We start from the raw sequence: 24,919 nt of genomic DNA, 5'->3' as shown, positions 1-24,919 counted from the left end.
CAGAGAGGATTCTTCAAAAGAGTCTTGATCCTCACCAGCTTCCTTATGTTCCACACATTTAAAAGGATGATCCTCCAACACCTCATCATCCCACAAATAGGCAGAAGGGGAGGGAGAGCGACCACATTTAGGAGCCAAACATTCTAACACAGTGAGAACCCCCGAGAGCTGGTAACACAAGATGGGAATGGCTGCTGAAAATTCTCCCTGGATACATATGAACTGAAGGCACGTGACACTTACCAGTGAAAAGACCAGATAGGGGATAAATTACCTTTTCAGCAAAAAAAAAAAATAATAGATGTACGGTACATTTTTGCATTTATTATTCTATTTCCAAAGGAGTCTTCAGAGCATAGCACCTGCAATCAGCCAATTGCAGGTGCAATCTCAGGCTCCTGCATACTCTCAGCATAACTGTCTGCCCATACCTTGAACAGGCCTGACAACAGGAAGATCAATGAACTACCAGAGCACTCACCAGCGCCCTCATAGTTGATTGGGGACTACAAGCCATCAGCTGCAACGGCTGATGGTACTTATAGGAATTAATTCAGAGGAAACATAAGGCTGCAGTATTTTCAATTTGTAACAGTAGGTGCAGGTAGAAGATCCCCTGCCTGCTGTCACAAGGAGGGGGGAGAGGCTGCAGATACTGGAACGTTGCACCCTAAAAAGAGGTGGAACATGTAACATGTTCCAAAGGTGAACTTATCCTTAAGTCTTTAAACAGGCCAGGTTGCCATATCAGGATGTGGAAGATTACCAAATCATATGTGGTATTATCAGATATTCAAAGATTTTAGTTACAAACATATTTATTAAGCAAATGTAACACCAACAAAACACATATGAAAATGCTTTCAGAAAAACTTGAATAAATATTTTCAACTTTCAGCTTTGTTGTGTAGTGAAATAGACTCCGATACAGTGTTTTATGAAAGCATGATGAATACAAATCCACAGATTTTTATTCCTGATCATAACAGGATATTTTATACAAAAAAAGTTTGACATTGTAAACATTTATAATAAAACAAAAACTATAACAATATAGTGTTTGCTGTGAATTATGTATTTTCTCACAGAGAAACTATAACATCCAACAAAAAAAAGTTAGTTTTTATGAAAGATTAACAGTGGATGTTATTCGGTCATTATGTAGGTGCATTGTCACTGGAACACCCTCTTTCTCTCATTTTTCTTCTAGTCAAAGCTTCCTGTTTTTTCCGCTCAATCTCTTCCATTGAGCACTTCTTACTTGTATCTTCTGAGACAAAAACTAGAACAGAAAAAGAATGCACAGCATAAATACTAAAGTCCTCCATAGGTTGAAAACGTGAAATATAAAACAAAACAAAAGCTACTAATAGATGTGAAAAGGACTCATCTAGTCATGCCTACAGTATTTCTCATTCACCTACAAAGGCAGGCAGACAGTCACTACCAGGAAGTGCTGGACAGCTTTAGCGGAAGAGAATAACAGCTACCAAAAGTAGGCCTAGCTGGCTGTATTTTATATCTATCAGTTTGTTTTTTACACATTCACTGTAAACTCTGATTGGCTCAGACAGCCAACAAACTTCACCTTCCAAAGTGCAGCCCCCCCCCCCCCCCCTCGCAGTGAGCAGTACTTTGCACACCTTTCAGCAATCATCATTGCAGAGTCCTACCTACTGCCATTTCTTTTGAATTTCACACATTGAAACTCTTACTGCCTACATGGGATTGTCTTTGTGTTATACTGTAGTCACATGACCGGTATCAGCATTGTAATAAAAAACAAAAAAAAACCTACATCTGGGGATAGCACTGAGCCAATTATATGAGATGAAATTACATTTCTAGGCAAATTCTCTACACCAACTGAGTACATTACACTCCCATAAAGGAAAATCCTCCATAATCTTTATTTTGTCAGTTTTAGAAAAACTGAGCTGGCTTCAGATTTAAAGTGTTACTAAACCCACAACAGTAAAATCAGTCTGTATATGCAGTAAAGCATGCTTGTTATACTCGTTGTGGAACCTAAGGGGTTAATCCTCTGCATTGTGTAAAAAGGCTGCTTGATCCTGTCTTCTCTGATCCGACCCCTTCTTCCAAAGTCTGTAATCCATCTGCTGACAGAACACAGCCTTGGGGGAAAGTGGCACATGCTCAGTTTGGTGTGTATTATTAGAGTGTTTTTTTTTTTTTTTCTTGGGAGGGTGCATGTGATCAGTACATGCCAATCAGCACTGTCCAGACAGAGGGCAGGGGTCCTGCAGCCTCAAAGGATAGTCAGGGGAGAATGAAAACTCCTTCTACAAGCTTTAACCAGTGCTCTGCTGGACACTGATCGAAGTCACAAGACTGATGATGAGAAAAGGCATTTAGCAGTGTATATTTACTAAAATAATTGCATTTCCATGTTCTGTGTACTGTGGGAAACCAGATATAGTGAATGCAGAGTCCTGGGCTAAGTAACACTTTAACTAGAAACATTTTTAGAACTAAAAACTTAAAAAAAAAAAGAAAAAAGAAGGATGTAGCAACTAAATAAGTTAACAAAAAAAGTTACCATTTAAAGTGGAAGGCAAGTCAAAACCTTACTAAGCTTATATTTACTCCCACCCCAATTCTAAGCCTATTTTATCTACCCTGTAAAAGAAAAGGTGACTGTGCTTACTTGATCTGAAGTCGCTCTGGTGACATGATCAGGTCCCAGCGCCGGCTTCAGTGTAGTGGAGGGACACCCGACATGAATGAACCCGTAGTAAACCTATGCATGATGCCATCAACCCGGCTCTGCAGCCGTTGTCAGCAGTCTCTCCTCTTCACTGAAGCCAGCACTGGAGAGATGTGACTGAACCAGAACAATTTCAGAATAAAGTATAGGTATCTTTCCTTTTTGCAGGGTAGATAGAATAGGCTTAGAATGGGGGTGGGAATTGATTTAAGTTTAGTTAGGTTTTGACATGCCTTCCATTTTAACTTTAGAAGTCAGTTTATTTAATTTTGGTGGCACTAGGATCTTCACAGGATAAAAACAAATAAGTAGATGACAGGGAAACCATACTTCATCTCAAACTAAATTTCACATGATCTCAGCCACTATGCACAGTGCTGGGAGGGGGGTATTAAGCCAATTACAGTAACAGAGAAATCCTGACTACAAATTAAAGTCCATTGCAAATATGCATTAAAGAAATTTGTAGATGGGACAGCTGGGGGAAAAAAAAAAATCACAGAAGTTAATGGAAATCTTATTAATAACATTTGAAAAGTGACTTTAGGACAATTATAACCATTTCCCCCCCAAATTAAGGGTTATATTTAAATGCTTAATTAGCAAGAATATTCAATATACAAAAGAAAAATGATTTGATTTCACCTGGTGGGAAACATACAGGTGAATCGTGTATCACAAACTGCTACATCTCAATACATGGACTTCCTACTTGAGGCTCTGAAGGGCAAATGTGACATCAAGAAAGCAAGGGATGGTAAGAATTTGTAGAAGAAAAAAAAAAAACAGGCTATAAAAAGAATCAGAATAGGACCGGTTCACTGTAAGGAGAACAAAAGGTTACATTATACCGACCACTTACAGATCTGCTTCTTTTGCTCCTTACTAGAATCATGGCTATGTCCCATACAAACCAGAAAATAATCACTCCACTATAGAATTCAGGCAACAAGGGAGAATTACACTATTGTGTTAGACTTGAGCTGGCCCATACATGGATCAAAATTTGACCAGTTCAGCAGGAACCACCTACATTTCTATCAGTGTTTGGCTATCCGTGATTGACAGAAGTTGATCGTTTGACCGACTTTTGTCGAAGGAAAACCTCTCTCGATTAGCGGCTGCAGCTGCTGATCAGTGCATTAGGATAGCAGTAGGACACGCTGTCAGAATATAATGTCAAATCCACCTCAGTCTGCTGTTTGAGCAAAATACACTGCTCAAAAAAATGAAAGGAACACTTTTCAATCAGAGTATAGCATCAAGTCAATTAAACTCCTGGTATATTGATCTGGTCAGTTCAGTAGCAGAGGGGGTTGTTAATTAGATTCAACTGCTTTGGTGTTAATTTACTTAACAACAGGCACACTAGATGGGCAACAATGAGAAGACCCCCAAAACAGGAAAGGTTGTACAGGTGGAGGTCACTGACATTTTCTGCCTGTTTTTTTACTAGTTTTGCATTTGGGTAGGGTCAGTGTCACTATTGGTAGCATGAGGCGATACCTGGACTCAGGTTCACTCTGAGCACAAGTGACAGACGTGAAAGGGTCTAGAGAAGCATTATTCAGCATGATCATTCTGGTGGTGGGTCAGTGATGGTCTGGGGAGGCATATCCGTGGAGGGACGCACAGACCTCTACAGGCTAGACAATGACACCCTGACTGCCATTAGGTATCAGGATGAAATCCTTGGACCCATTGTCAGACCCTACGCTGGTGCAGTGGCTCCTGGGTTCCTTCTGGTGCACAACAATGCCCGGCCTCATGTGGCGCGAGTATGGAGGCAGTTCCTGGAGGATGAAGGAATTGATACCATTGAATGTCCCCCACGCTCACCTGACCTAAACCCAATACAATGCCTCTGGGATATCATGTTTCAGTCCGACTGACGCCGTCAGGTTACACCTCAGACTGTCCAGGAGCTCAGTGATGCTCTAGTCCAGATCTGGGAGGAAATACCCCAGGACACCATCCGTCATCTCATTAGGAGCATGCCCCGACATGGTCAAGCATGCATGTACGAATGTGGGGGCCATACAAATTACCAAGTTGCTGCAATGAAATTTCAGCAAAATGAACTAGCCTGCTGCAACATTTTTTCACTTTGATGTTCAGGGTGTCTTTAAATTCAGTGCTCTGTAGGTTGATAATTTTCATTTCCATCAAACAATGGAGCATCCTTGCGTTCCTAACACATTACCCAGTCGATATCAGTGTAGATATCCAGCATGATATTTTTTCCCATTGAAATCTGATATGTTTTCAAAGTGTTCCTTTAATTTTTTTGATCAGTGTATAAATAACCATCAATTCCCTGCTTTAAAAACATTGAGAAGTCAAAATCTGAGATGGAGGAAAGGGTGAAGAGACAAGACTGAACAATCTGACTTATACAGTAGCAACAATACAAGTGGGGAACACACCAAGTCTCTATACAGCAGACTGCTACTCCAGCTTGGACTTCGCAGCAGTCCTTAAAAGGATAAGTACACCTTTGGGAACATGTTACAGGTTCCACCCATTTTTATGGTGGAACCTGTAACATGCTCCCAATGCTACAATGGCTGCCCGATCACTGCCCCCCCTCCCCATGACAGCAGTAAAGGCCCATACGGCCGCGTCATTCATTCACAGAGTTCTATGAATTTATGTACTACTACAAGCCCTGTCAATCATAGAAGCTGTTGACTTGTAGCTCTCAACGAATTGCCACGTGCTGTGGAGCGCCGTGGTAGTTCACGGATTCTTCCTGTCAGTATATCTGCTTAATAGTACATCCCATGTGGGCAAGTAAAGAATAGTGAGAGATCTGCAGGAGAACTGCATGGCGCAAGCGAAATGCTGATCGCTGGTGCAATGGTTTATGGGCTCTTGCAACCAAAATTAATAAATGCACATTTCTTTTTACCTGCAAAAAAAATGTGAATTTATTATTTTTGGTTAAAAGGTGAACTTATCCTTTAAAGAATTGCTGTAAGGCCTTCTGCACACTGGGCATGTAGCCCCCCAATACATGAGGCTGCAGAGTTTAGGAGTGGGCAGAAGGTACAGACGCACAATCCAGCCCTGCTGTCTGCAGTGTCACACTCTATAAGAGGCTGACAGTTGCTACGGCTGAACGAGGCACTAAGTGGACGAATGCATGGAATGCAAGCATCCTGTATTCTGAGCATTTGGCTCTGGGCACATACCACACTAAACTTCAGTACTGCTTGGTGCACCATCCAGCCCCATCTAGCCGCAGCAGCTGTCAACCTCTAATAAAGGTTTAAAAGGCTGCTACCACCAGGGCTGGATAGTGCGCCTGTACCTTTCACTCACACCTAAAAGCCAGAGCCTCTTGATCTGGGCCTAACTGAAAAGAGTGCATGAGCCCTACCAGTAATTCACATACCTTTTGATGGTTGTATAGTCGATTCAGAAAGGTGCCGTTTTAATGCCAACTGCTGACCAGAAAGCACTTGTGATTGCAAACAGGGATTTCTTTTATTACTATCACCATAACTCTGAGTCACTTTAGAACTGCTCTCGTTTCCAGGAAGAGAGTTATTCGTGTGGGCAGACAGTGCTTGAGAAGGCTTAGTTCTTGTAAAAGAGTACTTTGCGGGTGCTTGAGAAGTTCTTGCATTGTTTGTGGTGGATTGTGGATTCTTTACACTTTGTGATTGAGGCTCATACTTTTTAGACTCTGTCGCAGAAGGCATAGAGTTTGACCGGTTGAATGTCACAGAAGCCTGGTTTGTCCTTTGCATGGAGCTGTTTTGAAGGGAATTTGAGCAGTTTCCACTCACAGATGCAGGAGAAACACCTTTGGCAGTTATTTTATTAGAACTTAACGCACACCCACTGGATTTATTTGAAGCATAAGAATAGTTTGTGGTAACATGGGTTTCAGCTTTATTATTTGTGACAACACTCTTGGTGAAAACGTGATTTCCCTCAGATGCTTGAACCTGAGTTAACCTTTCCATATCATCACAGACTTGATACAATAGGTCATCATCATTGTCCTGATCTTCCCACAGACTGTCAGATTCACAGAACATATCTAAGACTTCATCAGAAAACTTAGGATCATCCCATTCATCAGCATAAACAGAGTCCTTGTTTTTAGAGCCAGCATGGGTGTTTTGTACAGCTTGGATACCCGTTTTGGTTAGTTCATCCTTTTCTTTTCTAGAGTTTAAGGGCTTTGATGAAAAGGTGTACGTTTTGGATACTCCAAAGTTAGAGGAAGGATTTGTAGAAGATTTTGGGGCAGAGGTGTTTTGTTTTGTAACCTGTGCCTCCAATGACCCTATAAGAGGAGCACTAGTAATTGCTCTGTCTCTTGTACTGTCTTCTATTCTCCTCACATTTGAAGTTTCAGTTCTCTTTAGGTCAGGGGTTTTCATTTTACTCCCCCCATCTTCATTTACCTTCCGGGGTACAAATTTAAAATTATTTGGCTTATTAGAGGTAATGACCTTAGCTGTGCAGACAGAACCTTCTTTCCCTCTTACAGTATCTAAATTAGCACCTTTTGGTGTTTTCGAACATAAGTTACTTTTTGGAGTAGCAATCAAGTCAGGATTTTGAGTAATCTGCATAGCAAAAGAATCGTCTTCAAGAATGTCTTCTCCCCAGTCATCTTCAAAGTCATCCTGGCTATTTGATGCTGAATGAGCCATATCCAAGGACTGAACGGGTTCCTTTCCAATAGGCATAGCTTGCTTAGATTTTTTTTCGCACTGCAGCATATCTGAATGTACTTTTGAAATGAAAGGAAAATTATCCGAACTTTTACTGCTTTCAGGTGGAACTGTACATTCTACCAGTAGGTGATTTTTCCCTGTGTCCGAAATACACTCTTGAATACTGCTTGTGGAAACATGTGACAAAGTTTGGCTTAACCGTCCACTGAATTTCTGTGTAGAACAATCAAATAGAGCATTAAGTGCTTCTTCAGCCTCCTGGTCCACAGACTTCTGACTGCTCGTTACTACTGCTACTCCTGAGCTTTGGCTAACAGATTTCAATGCTAGAGATACTTCATCTTCTGCAGGGATGTACTCCAAGGACAAGTCATCATCATCCTCCTTAGCACAACCGTCAGTAACAACTTTCTTTCCGTTTTCTATCAAGGAATCATCATTCTGGACTTTATGTTCAACCAAATTCCTGTCTAACTGCTTTGCCAATTCCATGAGCTGTTCTTCTGTTTTCAGAATTCTAGATCTGTAACAGTAAAATCAAAAATGGGAAAAATAAGCTCACAAATCCAGTTCTTTGGTTAAAATGAATATGGTCACACATAATAAATCTGCCACAAACCAGAAGAAGTATATCTAGGTTAAAATGCACAAATACGGGAACTCTTCGATGCTGCCCAATGTCACCTCCAGACTAGTAAATGAGGCTGTCCATACCAATAAAAACAGAAGTACAGGGTTAAAAAAAAAAAAAGTATACTTACCATAGATCTGATGCTGCATGTGTCCCCTGCCGGCTCTCCAGAGAACTGTGCAATCAAACACAGCTGATTGCACAGTTCTCCCCTCCACTGAGGAGACAGCAGTGTCTGTCAGTCACCGCCTCTCTGCTCTGGCCCTTAAGCGCTCACTGGAGCGCCAAGCTGGGGAGGGAGTGGCTTGCTCAGTCTCCCAGCGGAACAGCCGGGAGGCTGAGCCAGCTGCCAGTCAAGCATTTTGGCAGATCCCGACCATATTGTCAGGAACTTTCCAGAGCCTGGACTAGCGCTGTGACTTCAGCTGAAGCAGTTCGTTCTGCACTCCTGTGACCCATTTTTAACCCACAGTGGGCTAAAATAGCTTTGACCATACTTATCCTTTAAAAGGACAAACAGTGGAGCATAGCTATTTCTAAAGTTTACTGGAAGACTTCTATAACGTTAACTGTGGATCTAACATTTTTGACACTACCCTGCAGGCAGAACCTTCAGAATCACTTGTGTTTGGGATTAGTAACTGGCCACAAGAGCTGTATTGTATGCAGAATGTTATGTGTTCCTTACATCTGGATGTAATTCTTGGGGCTCTAATGGCAGATCATTGTACTAGTGGTGTTAGGAATAACACTACAGAATGTTTATCTGTCACTTTCACCTCCTCCATTGGAGTCGCCAACCCACCCACCTCATGCATTGCACACACCAACACCACCACCGTTTCCTTTTCTCGACTACTCACAAAGACCAAATGTTTTGGAGGACCAACGACATTTGGCCTGATTGAGGCCGGAAATCCAAAAGTGATTCAACTACTTTTATAAACATGCAAATAAGACTTACCCATGCATTACCCTATTACATACTTTTGGCCTTCCCAAGCGTTCTCTGTCCCATTCATATAATTTTAATAAGGGGCCAATGACTCTATACACCAAGTTGAGACAGTGGGATCTCTTAAGAAAGGAGGCATTCTCTCTCCTAGGCCTACAAGACACTCAATATAGTCAAATACTTGATTACACTCTCCTAACTCAATTTCTAAAACCTTACTCAAATGCACCGCCTATAAACTCTGGGTGTTATTTCTCAGAAAATGTTTTCACAGTAGGGACAGTTATTAATATACTCACATGATCCTTTTAAACTAGTGTTTACTTAGGGACCAAGAAGTATTTTGAAATATGTATTGTCTTTTTCTACCTGTGACTGCTGACATGTTTTTACTTTTTCTGGAAAACAAAACAAAAAATGAAAAAGAAAGCCTTACCTATGCAATTTAGTTCTAGTTCGGGTTACTACTGGAGTACAGGGGATTGCATCATCTCCTATCCATACACCGAAGTAGGAAGCATCAGAATCCGGGGCCTTTTTTTCCTGGAAGAGATATTTTTTATATTATTTTGTGGACATTTCATCCACAGTCCCTGAAAACCTACTGAAGCAGGAAGAAGAGCCTAGTACTTAAAGAAGAACTAAACCACTGCCAATCTACCTCCACCTGCCTGTTCCACACTGCCATTTAAAACAAAAAAAAAACAAAAACAAAAAAAAAAACAAAAAAAAAAACCAAAAAAAAAACAGTACGTGCACAGATGCTCCACCAGTGTCTTTCAGGAATTTGGGAGCTGGCATTCATACATTGGGGCCAACACACTGCCTCCTGGAATATCTGTGCTGTAGCAGTTCCAGGAGGAAGTGAGCCCAAACTAGGCCGGAAACCCAAAAGTGATACAAAATTCAATTAAAAAATAAAAAAAAATACACTGCTCAAAAAAATTAAAGGAACACTTTGAAAACACATCAGAAAAATATCATGCTGGATATCTATACTGATATGGACTGGGTAATGTTTTAGGAACGTGAGAATGCCCCATCGTTTGATGTAAATGTAAATTATCACCCTACAGAGGACTGAATTCAAAGAGATCCTGAAAATCAAAGTGAAAAAATTATGCAGCAGGCGAGTCCATTTTGCTGAAATTTCATTGCAGCAGCTCAAAATGGTACTCAGTAGTTTGAATGGCCCCCATACACTTGTATGCATGTCTGACATCAGGGCATGCTCCTAATGAGATGCGGATGATGTCCTGGGGTATTAGCTACCAGATCTGGACTAGAGCATCACTGAGCTCCTGGACAGTCTTGAGGTGCAACCCGGTGGTGTCAGATGGACTGAAACATGATATCCCAGAGGTGCACTATTGGATTTAGGTCAGATGAGCGTGGGGGCCATTCAATGGTATCAATTCTTTCATCCACCAGGAACTGGCTGCATACTCTCGCCACATGAGACCGGGCATTGCCATGCACCAGAAGGAACCCAGTAGCCACTGCACCAGCATAGAGTCTGACAATGGGTCCAAGGATTTCATCCTGATTCTTGTGTTGATTGAGATATTGATTAAAATCTTACTTTTCAAAAGGGGTGTACTCATTTATACTGAGCACTGTGTGTTTGTGAGATATCTATCTATGTATATTTGTGTGTATATACACACACACACCATACATACACACATTGTTAGCATTTGTGGAAGAGGGAGGTGATGTTGTTTAGGTGGGTATAGTTCTGCTCTATCTCCAGCAGAAAAAAAAGTTAGGTCTGCAAGCTGGAATTGATGTGTGACAAGACAAGAACAGAAGACAGCAATACAAGTACTTTGGAAGGTAAAACAACTCTACAGGGTGTCCCTGTCTGGACACATAGGAAATATCAATATGTGTGAACATTTTTTTTTCTTTTTTGGGGTTTGCTAAATGAGGTGTACGCAATTAAAAAAAAAAAAAAAAAAAAAAAAAAAAAAAAATCACAGAAATTAATCACCTGAAGGAACACATCATGAAGAAATGTGCTCAAAATTATGGAAATATGTAATGACTGCATTGGGTTCATGTGACAATTGCAAAGCGTATGGAATTTTGCATCACAAATGGTGGAAATCACATTGAAGATGTTATTACTATTCCAATTAAATAAAATGTTGAAAAATGTATTGACATTTATTGTTATTTTTGTCTCTGTGTCCAGACTTTAGGGACACCCTGTATTATGTGTATTTTTTTGTGTATTTAGCTGCTGAAAATCAGCTTCAAGCTTTGGTATGCACTACCACAGTTGGCAGTAATGGCAAAAATCAATGATGTAACATAAAAAAAAAAACTAATTCTAAATGAATGGCACTGCAACACACCACAGTTCACTTGTCAAAACAAAATTAATATATGAATATGCCCTTAAAATAATCTTTAATGAAAGAAATACATAGGCTGCCATTTCTGATTTTTGTCATTTATCAAAATGCCAGTTATCAGGATGTCCTGATGATGCTTTGCATTGTCACAGGTCAGAGGCTCTGTCCTATTAAAGTTAGACACAGCCCAACAACAAAAGTCCCCATGTCTCATGACAGCTGTACTTTAAACATTTTTACTACAGAAACACATATCCTATTGGCTTTTTCCAACCAATATTAAGGCATGGTTTGGAGGTTATAAATTACATGCGCCGCGTTACCTTGGGTGCAATTCTTTTAACAATATCTGAAATCTCAACAGTACATTTGCTTGAAGTCTGTTTCTTTCCATTGTCTGGGAAAAATATAGAAGGACACCATCAGTAAATGACAAGTCCAGTTGTCCAGACTGGGGATAAAAGGGAGTAAAGGATGCAAATTATGCTTAGGTTTATGATCTAAACCCCCAGAAACCACATATTTTATGTGGCTGTACTAAGTGAGCTTTCTGTCTGTGTCTACAGACACAGACAGCAGGGTTTAGGAATGAGCATGGAGGTGGGCCCCCATAGGAAGTGTGTTTTATTCCCAGCCTTCAGCTGCGGGCTGGTAGAGTCCCCAGCCAATCGCTGAACATAAACAAAGGGTGGGAATTCTGGCTCATGTAATTACCCAAATATGGCTATGGCCATACCTGGACAATAATGTCAGCCAGCATTATATGCTGCTGTGCTCGGTCTCCCCAATACTATGCAAGACACTTCCTGTAGAAGAACCTAGGGAGATGAGAGAGAAATCCACATCCCTGAGCTATGCTCCTACGTATCTCCAGCTCCATGCCCTGCTGTCTCCACTGCCTCCAGACAAAGTTTGTACAGCACTATCTCTTCTACACATACCCTCTCTCCCATGCAACTTCAATTTCTGGCTATTAGCAGACTAGGAGCAGAGCTGCCAACCATACTGCTTTCCATCAGCACAGGAATCTCCATGCCAGCAACTGAATAGGCCCATGGATGAGTGAACTAGGAAGCCGATGGCTACTGGCGTCCTAGCATTCCACAAGCCCTGAGCAGGAAGCAGTCATTAATGCACACAGCACATATGTCCAATCCTGAACACTTACAGTTGGTCTTAAATAATGCCAGTTTGCATATCCGTAATTCTTTTAAAATCTGTTGTAGATAGCAACATATTCTAAAAGTGCAAGTAGCAAGAAATGTGGGAACCATACGTTGGTACTGTTAGCAAAGCTGACACACAACTTTCATGAATTAGGTGTAGACCATGTTAAAGGGGTCATATCACCAGAAATAAGTTCTTATTACTTGACTGAATGCCCCTCAATGTCCACTCCCTTGAAAAAGGACAATAACCAAGCATTGTTTTTTTTAACTCTCCTAGAAGTCAGCAGCATTTTTGCAAAAAAAAAAAAAAACTTGGTTTGTAAAAGTGTAACACTTTTACAAGTGTTTAGGTGCGTTTACATGAATCAAGCACTTTAGCATTAAATGATTTAATTGGCCAGAATAAAAAAAAATTAATTCTGGCCTTTGAAATGCATTAACGCTCATGTGCTAAACATGCCTAAGTTAACATGCTGCTCCTGGGAGCTTTGGCAGTGAGTTTTTTTTCCAGTCTCTAAACTCTCTGGCACTAAATGCTACTAAAAGCCTATGTGTGCATGGACACATAGGCTAACATGCAGGGGAGTTTAGAAGAGAAAAAAAAAAAAAAAAAAAACGCCTGATATCCATAGGAGCAGTTGTAAAAATGTCCAGTGCGCACAAGGCCATGGAATCAACATCTATCCACCCAATGCTCATGTTGCAATGATTACTTTTTCTGAACTGGCGTATAAGGCCAAATCCATTATGCAATGAATTAAACTGAACGCGGCATGAACAGGCTTTAGTAATTTACTGAATATTTACAAACTCTATGCACAGCAGTGTTGCCAAAATAAGTAGGTCATTCTTTGAAACAGTTACCGAACTAATCAAAGAAAAATTATTAACATAGCAATACCCAATTTAAAACAAGTCGGTGAATTGGGATCCCAAAATATTTCATGATGTTGCTCTGTATCTCTGGAAGGAGAATTAATGTCCCATGGTTTGCACCTAGACCGCAATCGTGGCGTCTTCTTGTTCTGTTCTGAAGGATTCACAAATAAAAAAAAATATATAAAATGGGTGCAGGAAAACAAACACAAAATTGCAGGGCAAAGCAACATGTTCAAATTAATAACCCCATAGATGGCAGGAGCATGAGAAGCAACCCTGCATAAGCACCACATCACTCTAGTGAAAGCTTATGCAGCGATGTGGTCTCTCGCCATGTAACAGCACTGTCACTGAGTACATCACATGCTCCTCATTACTCAGAAGTACTAATGTGCCAAATGGATTGGTGGAGGAGTGAAGGAAAGACGAGTATATGCTGCTGAGGGGAAGGGGCAGACCTGCATGGGCAAAGCGTTGCTTTAAAAATATCTCGTCACCAGGACACATTGGAAAAAAAAAAAGTTGTATGGAAATCAAGCCTTTTAATATCATAATAGTCCTTCTATATGTCCCACCATTCTTCTCTGAGAGATACCACTGCCTGAAGAATTTTTAGCATCTAACACATCCAGGAACATCAGAAGCCTGGTACCAATCTGTGCTTTGTGGTTCCTCCCAGTAACCCCTTGTCACTGCAACACAATGGTGGAATGCAGGCCAGTGGAAAGAATGGAGTGCAGCAGAGGTCAGAAATCCAACACAACTAGGAGTGCTGCAAGCTTTGTCAACAGCAATATCAATTGAGTCAATAGTGGTGTGAACCTCCTGCGCTCCCAAGTGTTTCAACTATATAAAAAACACCAGGAGAAGCTGCTAATATTAAATCATATACCAGTGATTGTGATAAAGAAATACAATAAAAAATGTAGCGCTACTCCTTTAGGTACATACACACACATATATAATACATTAATTAGTGATGTGTAAACTCAAAATTACATCAAATTAAATCAAAGAAAAAATGTATGTGATATCAATTAAAATTAATTGGTGCCCATTACTCATTAGATCTACAAAGTTAAATCAGGTGACTTAAAACATGTGAAAAAACATTTTCATATATATATATATATATATATATATATATATATATATAATTCTGTGAATATAAAACCACACGTGCCTCTCGTGTAGTGAAAAAACCCCAATATAACAGTAAATAGAACAGTGCTCTCAAAGTCCAATGAATGCTGATAGTGACCAAAGAACAAAAAAACACTCGTGCTTCCAATAACTACTGATGGTGACCATAGATTAACAGGAACTCGTGTAGATATTTGGGTGCATGTGAATATGACAATCTGACCACCATCTGGATAAGCCTCTCACCTCATCACTTCGACCCTTGCGGATCAAAGCGTTTTAGTGGATCCCCTCACGGATCCTCCAAGATAACTATCACTCCAAATGTTGCTCCTTGTCGCACCCAAATCTCTCAGAAATTAGTACTCCACCAATGGCTCCTCTCCAGGCAAGTTGCAGCATCTATGGTCACCATCAGTAGTTATTGGAAGCACGAGTGTTTTTTTGTTCTTTGGTCACTATCAGCATTCATTGGACTTTGAGAGCACTGTTCTATTTACTGTTATATTCTGTTTTTTTCACTACACGAGAGGCACGTGTGGTTTTATATTCACAGAATTATATATATATATATATATATATGAAAATGTTTTTTTCACAGGTTTTAAGTCACCTGATTTAACTTTGTAGATCTAATGAGTAATGGGCACCAATTAATTTTAATTGATATCACTATCACAAATTTTTTCTTTGATTTAATTTTGAGTTTACACATCACTAATTAATGTATTATATATATGTGTGTGTGTATGTACCTAAAGGAGTAGCGCTACATTTTTTATTGTATTTAAATATCAATTCAGTACAAAGACAAATGGTGGCATGGGTAGTGGGACAGGTATGATGACTTTTTCATAATGCTGAAAATGTTTCACCATGTTGTTTATTTTTGTTAGCTGGAAGACAAAAGACCCACGTCAAGAAAGAACAAACTGAACTGCCACTGCCGACGACCTGAAAACACTAGTTACCTTGCAGTCACATGTTGACCTTCTGACTTAAAGCTGAACAAGGGGGAAGAAAAAAAAAATTGGGGAAACACCACAAATTAAATAAGGCATCTCAAATGATGACGTCAATCATACCTTTACTGATGCCAGACACTACACACAGCGGGTCCTTTGCTGTATGAAAACAAGAACGCTCAGTCACAGCGCTGGAAGAGTGTTGTGTGTACTATCCGCCATCAGTGAAGCTATTTTTTGTACAGTAAACAGCACTGATCCAGGTAGAGGATATCCATCACTAGAGGCAACTTGTTTGCTTGTGTTATGCACCACTATCAATGAATCTCAGGGGTGAAATAACCATTAATGGGTTGGACAACCTTGTCAATTGCTATTTTCTTCCACAAGATATGGCAACTCTAAAAAGGTACACATCTCTACCCCTTCCCATTACCAAATGTGGCTCATGACTGCACTTAGCGATCACACCTCCGATCTTTTGATATAACTGAGTTTTTATTTATAGAGTTTTTTTCCTTTGGGCTAAAAAAAGGGACAACTGAGGAAAGAGGCAAAGAGATCAGGTTCCAAAGGAGGACAACTGGGAGCTACTTGGGTTGTTTGTAGAAAAGTAATAAAGTGGACTTTTTCAAACGGGGGCACCAGTTCTGGTGACCTGGGGGTCCCCAAAGAATTCCCTTAATTTGCAAGGATTTCATCTCACTTCCTGCTTGGCTATGGGACAGGAAGTGAAGGTGAATCGCCCCAATGGGCCACAGATGGCAAAATATAAACTGACGGGATATAGCCCTCCCTTGCTCTATCCAAAATGAATTTGCCCAATAGGTCTACTTTAAAACCTAAGTGTAGCTAAAATAAAACTCAGCACAAGGGATATAATTTATAGTCAGTAGAATGTGTCCCTTGTGATGATTCATCTTCTTTTAGTAGAAATCCTCTTTCATACCTCACCCCCTCCTCAATCTTCCAGTTAAAACAACTACTGGCTTTCATCAGGACAGCCCAACTATGCCCTCCTTGCTGCTCCATTCATAGAAGCCGTACTACAGCTTCTGTAAATCAAACTGGCTCTATCAATGGAGGAAGCAAAGATATCAATCATCTGACCGTCCACCATTCATAGATTTTGTTTCATTCATAGAAGCTGTAGTATAGCTTTTATGAATGGAGCAGCTGATGCAGAAAGTGCAGGAACAGTCAGGCTCTCTTGATGAGAAAATTTGACAGCTTCTATTACTCCCACAAAAGATTATAACAGCGAGAGTGGGGGACATGAATGTATGAAGATTTCTACAACCAGAAAAAGAATCAGCACAAGCGACACATCCTACTGACTATAAAATATTTCCCTTGTGCTGAGGTTTCTGTTTTTAGATAAAACTTAGGCTTTAAAGTGGCAGTAAACTCTTATGATAGTTTTACCTACTGGTAAGCTTATAATAAAGCCTACCTGTAGGTAAAATAAATATCTCCTAAACGTGCAGTTTCAGAGATATTCCACTGAGCAGCAACCAGTGACATCATTGCCGCATGCACTCTGAAGGGACAGCATACTCATGCCATCTCTTCAGAGCTCTGTGCATTGGCCGTGAATCCTTTGCGCATGTACAGGAGTGATGTTATCAGGGCTCGGCCATTCACATGGCCGGAGAATACTAACCCGGAAGTGAAGATGGAAGCCCTGTCAATGGTGACATCATGCCACTGGAGGGCTTCGTTTTAAGGCAAGTCTCTCATAATGTGCTAGTATGTGATGCATTCAAGCACATTATGATTTTACTTTGCAGGGAGAATTTTTTATTTTTTGCATAGGGAAAGTTTGATACAGCTTTAAGCACCATGTATGTGACAAGGATGAATGACCGATGAGAGGCTTCCACTTAACTCTGTGGAATCGTTCCCTTACCGAGCCTATACTTTGGTGAATTCCCCTGCTAGTGAGGGAGTGTCATCTCGCTGACCCAGCTAGTAAAGGAGTGACTTCATTGCAACAAGTATGCAGCCCCTTACAGATCCTGTTTCCAGTGACAGGCTAGCTCCTGTGACATGGTCCTTTGGCTGCATTTGCACTTGAACTAGTTGCCGACTGCAGGTAGTCGAATGATGGCTGCACTGCGGCCGTCCAGTTCTGGGAGGCCGTCATATACACTCTCCTGCGCGCCCCTGGCGATCTCCGTGATCGCTGTGTCCTACGGACACAGCTGATCACATGATGTGGTAAAAGGCCAATCACAGCGGCCTTTTACCACGTGATCAGCCATGTCCAATGACACGCTGATCACCGGGAAATGCTGTCAGGGTGTGAGGAAAGTACTGCCAAGAACCGGCAGTTGTCAGAGCAGGGACCGGCACCAATCATCCGGACACTGATGATCAATGCCCAGATGATCGGTGCCCAGCAGTGCCACACACCAGTTCCGCCCACAAGTGCCCAGCAGTCAGTGCTCATCAGTCCCGCCTATCCGTGGCGCCTCATAAACACACATTAGTGAAGGGGAAAAATTACCTGTTTGCAAAATTTTATAATAGAAACAAAAACTTTTTTTTTTTTTTTGCTCTTTTTTTGTTTATAGCACAAAAAATAAAACACCCAGAGGCAAGTAAATACAACCGAAAGAAAGCTCTATTTGTGAGAAAAAAAATGATAAAAATATCATAGGAGTACAATGTTGCATGACCGCACAATTGTTATTCAAAGTGCAACAGCGCTGAAAGCTGAAAATTGGCCTGGTAAGGAAGGAGGTATAAATGCCCGGTAGGCAAGTGGTTAAATCACAGAGATTCTGCCCTAGATTCCAAACTGCACTGCAAAAGTGGCACAACACACCACAATGTTTGGGTGCCATTCATTTCTAAAGGCACCTCAATGTGGTGCGATTTTGCAGCAACAGAATCGTGCCAAAATGCAGTGCGTAACCCAAAAGAAACTCCAGAACCTTTCTAAACTGCTAAATTGCACTGTGAGGTGCCATTAGAAATGCATGGCATCCAAACACACATGATGCGATTTTGCACAACTTAGAATTGTGGGCAGGATGGTAGTGATTCTGGCCTCGTAGTGTGAATGCAGCCTAAGAGCCATGTCACAGGAGTGAGCCTGTCACTGCGAAAAACTCACCAGCAACAGGATCCCTATGTGACTGCATACCTGTTGCTATGGAGTGGCTCCCTCACTAGACGGGTCAGCCTTAGTCCTCAACAAACTGGTGATGAATAATGAAGAGCTCAGGCATGTTCAAATCCCAGTTGGAAAGCAACAGTAAACTGTCACTGCACTGTGCCAATCATCTGCAGCCGTGCATTCCCTGCACTGCAGCCGTGCATATACAAGAAGTAGTGGTGCTGAGGCGAGGGATGCCTATGCTGCTTACGATTGGCCCAGTACAGGTGGCGGCTTTCTGCCAGGTTTGGACTGAGATCTGACCACACCTGAGCTCATCACTAGTGACCACGTCTCCGGTGACAACTCTCCAGGTTCTCATGCCGCTGCAAAAGCTTCAGATCACCATCACCAGTGATGGAGCGGCACAGAAATGAACATTCCTTCGTCCAGTATAGCGCTCCTGTCGGTGAAGAGTTGTCTTTGGCTACGGGATCATTATACTGGTCTGTGTGTCGCTCCATCGCTGGCAATGACGCCCATAGCATCCCCATCAGCAAGAAAGAGGGGAGTATCTCCTGTGTGTTGTCAATCAGTCTCCAGACACATCACTAATGAGCGGGGTGGTGTGTAGGCCTCACAGTCCCAGCTGAGCCTGCACCCCCCTCTGTACACAGTATGCCCACAGGCCGCCATACCCTCCTCCTTCTCACTCCTGGAGGCTACAGGGGTGGAGGCCGGGCTGGACAGGCAGGCAGCTTTACGGCCCCGGCTCAGTTTCTTGCTTCTGCCCGGGTTCTCCCGGTTAGAGCTGCCCGGCTCTCTTCTCTCTTTCTCCTCCTCGCACGTCCGCCGAGCCTTCTCGGCGACCTGTCTCCTCCGGCTCGCCATACCCCTCCCCCCGGAAACGCAGCTTGCCGGTAAAACGGTAACACTGCCCAAGACAGAGACGTTAACTCGGCTTCAAACTACTGCGCCGCCATGTTTCCGCGATCCGTGCACTGATTGGTGGAATACGCGGGCGGAACTAGCTCTAGCTGGAAACAGAAAGGGCAAAGCGTTGTACGTCACGCAGCGTGCAGTGCGCGGCTTGTTTGAGCGTGTGTTACGTGCTGTATGGACCATGCTGCTGGAGTTCAGTCATAAAACTGTACTCCCTGTTAGACTAAACCTAATGAAACATGACGTGAGCTTTGTACACTGCTCAGAAAATGTAAAACATCAGATCTCAGGGGGGAAACTTACCATGCTGGATATGTATACTGATATGTACTGGGTAATGTGCCCCATTGTTTGATGGAAATGAAAGTTATCAACCTACAGAGGAGTGAATTCAAAGACACCCCAAAAATCAAAGTGAAAAAATGATGCAGCAGGCTAGTCCATTTTGCTGAACTTTCATTGCAGCAACTCAAAATGATAGTAGTTTGTATGGCCCCCACATGCTTGTATGGATGCCTGACAATGTTGGGGCATGCTCCTAATGAGACGACAGATGGTGTCCTGGGGTATTTCCTCCCAGATCTGGACCAAGGTATCACAGCTCCTGGACAGTCTGAGGTACAACCTGGTGGAGTCGGATGGACTGAAACATGATATCCCAGAGGTGTTCTATTGGATTTAGGTCAGGCGAGCGTGGGGGCCATTCAATGGTATCAATTCCTTCATCCTCCAGGAACTGCCTGCATACTCTCGCAACATGAGGCTGGGCATTGTCCTGCACCAGGAGGAACCCAGGACCCACTGCACCAGTGTAGGGTCTGACAATGGGTCCAAGGATTTCATCCCGATACCTAATGGCAGTCAGGATGTCATTGTCTAGCCTGTAGAGGTGTGTGCGTCCCTCCATAAATATGCCTCCCCAGACCATCACTGACCCACCACCAAAACGGTCATGCTGAACGATGTTACAGGCAGCATAACATTCTCCACGGCTTCTCCAGACCCTTTCATGTCTGTCACATGTACTCACGGTGAACCTGCTCTCATCTGTGAAAAGCACAGGGCACCAGTGGTGGACCTGCCAATTATGGTGTTCAATAGCAAATGCCAATCAAGCTCTATGGTGCTGGGCAGTGAGCACAGGGCCCACTAGAGGACGTCGGGCCCTCAGGCCACCCTCATGAAGTCTGTTAATGAATATTTCATCAGAGACATTCACACCAGTGGTTTGCTGGAGGTGATTCTGTAGGGCTCTGGCAGTGCTCATCCTGTTCCTCCTTGCATAAAGGAGCAGATATCGGTCCTGCTGATGGGTTAAGGACCTTCTACAGCCCTGTCCTGATCTCCTAGTGTATCTGCCTGTCTCCTGGAATCTCCTCCATGCTCTTGAGACTGTGCTGGGAGACACAGGAAACCTTCTGGCAATGGCGCATATTGATGTGTCATCCTGGAGGAGGTGGACTGCCTGTGCAACCTCTGTAGAGTCCAGGTATCGCCTCATGCTGCCAGTAGTGACACTGACCCTAGCCAAATGCAAAACTAGTGAAAAACAGTCAGAAAAGATGAGTAGGGAAAAAAATGTCAGTGGCCTCCAAATGAAAAAAAGCAAACATTTTGAAGAAAAAAAGTTTTCTTTGTTTCTATTATAACATTTTGCAAACAGGTAATTTTTCTGCTTCACTGATGGGCATTGATGAGGTGGCACTGATAGGCAGCACTGGTGGGCATTGATGAGGAGGTACTGATGATGCTGCACTGATATGCAGCACTAATGGGCACTGATAGGCGGCAGTGATGGGTACTGATAGGCTGCACTGATGGGGCAGCACTGATGAAGCAGCACTGGTGGGCGTTAATGAGGAGGTTCTGATGATGCACTGATATGCAGCACTGATGGGCACTGATAGGTAGCACTGAAAGGCACTGACTGCAGCCTGCAGCAATGACTGGCTGCACTGACGGGCACAGATTGGCAGCACTGTTGAGAACTGATTAGCAGCACTGTTGGGCACTTATGGTCAGCATTGATGGCAGTACTGCTGCTGGGCACTGATGGGCAGCACTGTTGGGCACTTTTGAGGCTGCACTGATCAGGGATGTAGATGTCTGCTTTGACAGTTGTCTGTTATCAGCAGTACTTTCCTCACGCTATCACAGTACTGCCGATAACCAGCAAGTGTATGTACATGGTGGTCAGCTGTGATTGGACACAGCTGATCACGTGGCAAAAAACCGCTGTGATTGACCTTTTACCATGTCATGAGATCAGCGGTGTCCAAAGGACACAGTGATCACAGACAATGTCGGGTGCGCACCGCTGGGGGCGCATTCTGGGAGGATGTCATATGACGCCCTCCCAGAACTGGACTATCGTGCTGTAGCTGTCATTCGGCTATAGTGCAATAGTAGAGTGGTTAGTGACACCTCTACATATTGAAAACACTCTTCAGTTCCATGTGGCTCAGTGTTGCCAACTCCCCGCAGCATTTTTTAGTGTCAAAACATGAAAATATTTACTGACGGAACACATCTTTTTTTATTGACAACCTGAAAAATGACATTAAAAATGAAGATAATCAATATAAGACAAACAGTATAAATATTCAAACACTGACAATATCCATAACAAGTAGGTTGACTAATTAACACTTATAAAAGTCAACACAGCGTGACAAATTATCAGCCCTTGATATAAACAGAAAGTTGTAAAAAGCACTTGTAGCACTACCCCCTTAGGAGTCGCTGAAGTTTTGGGTCCCCCTATAGCCCTGCACATTTAGGCAACATGCATTCCTCACAGACTTGCATCAGGAGACAGTAACCAGTCATTGAGCTTGGGTTTTTTTTTAGTTTTATTAGGGGTGTTTGAACTTGGATGGGGTAAGGGAACTGCAACTGAGGACAACTTCCTGGAACTATGTTCAAGTCTTTACACAGCAAAATCTCTTCTTGGAGAGCTCTTCAGCCTCTCATGGTGTACCTCCCCAGACCCCAGATGATCCTCCTCTATCCTGCTGTCTGAAGGAATCCTTGAGCAAGGGAATCCAGTGCCTGCCTCTTTAGGATCAACAGTCCTGGATAAGGAGTTAATCAGGTTCTCCACCAGGGTGTTCCTTTCCCATTTAACTGGCCCAGGGGGGTGTAGGATTACTCAGTCCTGTTCCTATGAGCTGGTGGGTTGGTAGCTTCTTGCAGGCCTTCCACTGGGCTAGTTCCTTCCCTGCTCCATGGGTGGTCCTTGCTCTGGAGGCTGATGAGATCTGAGCTTTCCTCCTTTCCAGCATCACTGCCTGGAGGTGGGCCCCTTTCCAACAGGACCCCCTCCCAGTCTCCTGCACCTCAGCCTTCTCACTACATCTTCTACACAAACTCTCCTGCTGCTGAGCAGGCTCTAACACATTCAAAGGCTTCCCTGTCCCCATGCTAAGCCTCCTGCTTGGCTCCCCATGGCTATCTAGAGGGGCTTTACACACTGATGTTCACAAACTGTAAATTTACTGATGGTTTGGCAACCCTGATGTGGCTGCGATTTTTAGTAGAGGTGCAGAGACTTTTTCCTGCAGGTACAGCAGCCCAATCAAATGAAAGGGCTGCTGTACATGTGAAAACATGGCTGAGGGGAGTTCACTGTAGCATGAACCTAGCCTTAGGCCCAGTTCACACCTGTGCGGGAATCGCAGCAGTTCCTGCATCTGCTGCTCTGTAGAGACAAGCAGGGCTGCCATTCTTAATGACACCTCCACGCATCTTGACCCGCAGCTGGTTTGGGGGTGTGGGAACCGGTAATCACATGGTGCAAAAGCTTAGTTTTGAAAAAAGTGCATGCACCTTTTTCTGCAGGAAACGTAGGCACAGCAGCACATTCAAATGAATAGGTTGCCTCGCCTGCACAAACATGGGCTGCAAACCCGCACAGGTGTGAACCAGGGTTTAGGCTATGGCTTTGCAGAAACGCACTACAGTCCATTTAACATTATGGGTCATTTCCACATTTATGTAGTTTCCACCTTTTTTTACACACAGCAGAGTGTTTTTTTTTGTCTCCAAAGACTTCAATGGAATTGCATCAAAAATGCATGAAAAACGCATGTACTTGCATTTTTGGTGTTTTTTTCCTGCATGACAACAGACATCTCCTCCTAACAACTTACCACATCCCAAAAATTCAAAATGCATTAAAATATATTAAAGAATGCATCAAAAATGTGCCGGGAAAATGCATAAATCATAACCTGCATGGGGGTAAACCTAACCTTACACTGGTGTGACGTGCAGTGTGGAAAAATGCAACACGTCTGCATTTTTCTACACTGCACTGGATGGCACTGCATGTCAATGCACAGCAATGCATGCTGGAATAAAAAAACAGTGCAAAACGTTCAAATGTGCTTCTCTCTGCTGCTTCCTGGAGCCAGCACTGCACTAGCCTGCGAAGTAAAACATTGCATTTTAAGGAGCATGTTTACCCTGGCGATATTCTCCTCCCTCCACTCCTCTTCTGTCTTGCCATCTTCAGATATTCCACACGAGCACAGATGTGCAGCAGGCCTCCGCCAGATATTTAGGACCGGCATATGTGTGCACAGGCGGTATTCCTATGTATGTCAAACAATGGAAACACTAAAAAATATATATAAGTGAGCGTTTCTGAAAAAAAAGATGCTAGCACCAAAAAAGTGACACACCAACCTTATAAAATTGTACAGAGAAAAGAATAGTACAGCTCTAAATCATACTAAATAAAAGTGCCTTATACATGAAAAAATCATCAATACAGGATATACAGTATGTTCAAAGAAAGTCACTCCGCATGTCAATCCATACATCCCATATGAACCGATAAATATAGATCAAAAAGTGATATAAAAAAAAAAGGTCCAATCAATAAAGTATACAGGTGAAACTCAAAAAATTTGAATATCGTGCAAAAGTTCATTTATTTCAGTAATGCAACTTAAAAGGTGAAACTAATATATGAGATAGACTCATTACATGCAAAGCAAGATAGTTCAAGCCGTGATTTGTCATAATTGTGATGATTATGGCTTACAGCTCATGAAAACCCCAAATCCACAATCTCAGAAAATTAGAATATTACATGCAATCAATAAAACAAGGATTGTACATAGAACAACATCGGACCTCTGAAAAGTATAAGCATGCATATGTACTCAGTACTTGGTTTGGCCCAGATAGAAGTATTCTCCCGAAACATGTAGAGCGGGTCTTGAAAGCGCTACACTTGTCCTCTGAGAAGGAATTGCTTTGTGTTGGGATTTAAAGTGCCATACACATGGTTTTTATGCAAGTGCAATTTTAATAGTTTCGTACCTAATAAATACGGTGT

The 24,919-nt window shown here is 42.4% G+C and overlaps 1 protein-coding gene across 1 annotated transcript; it reads right to left on the bottom strand.

Moving 5' to 3' along the window:
* Window positions 1–800: 800 nt before the first annotated feature.
* Window positions 801–19,621, bottom strand: ETAA1 (ETAA1 activator of ATR kinase). The gene is made up of 6 exons (XM_089677780.1): window positions 19,329–19,621; window positions 13,442–13,570; window positions 11,695–11,768; window positions 9,448–9,554; window positions 6,126–7,948; window positions 801–1,282 (listed from the first exon to the last, which is right to left on the bottom strand). The coding sequence occupies exons 1-6, from the start codon at window positions 19,519–19,521 to the stop codon at window positions 1,158–1,160; spliced, it is 2,451 nt and encodes an 816-aa protein (XP_089533906.1). The 5' UTR covers window positions 19,522–19,621; the 3' UTR covers window positions 801–1,157.
* Window positions 19,622–24,919: the final 5,298 nt, after the last annotated feature.

Source organism: Staurois parvus, unplaced genomic scaffold (assembly GCF_062004578.1).
Source record: "Staurois parvus isolate SC_StPar_1 unplaced genomic scaffold, SC_StPar_1.0 ptg000001l, whole genome shotgun sequence".
NCBI lineage: Eukaryota > Metazoa > Chordata > Amphibia > Anura > Ranidae > Staurois > Staurois parvus.
Note: the sequence above shows the minus strand (reverse complement) of the source record. Positions and strands in the feature narration are given on the sequence as shown.

Bases quoted from the DNA above. Each gene is read 5' to 3' on its own strand.
- ETAA1 (XM_089677780.1), bottom strand. From the start codon at position 19,521: ATGGCGAGCCGGAGGAGACAGGTCGCCGAGAAGGCTCGGCGGACGTGC. The intron at 11,769-13,441 runs GTATTGCTATGT...TATTTTTCCCAG, and splicing joins ACCGACTTGTTTTAAATTGG to ACAATGGAAAGAAACAGACT. The intron at 1,283-6,125 runs GTATGTGAATTA...TTTCTGTTCTAG, and splicing joins GACTATACAACCATCAAAAG to TTTTTGTCTCAGAAGATACA.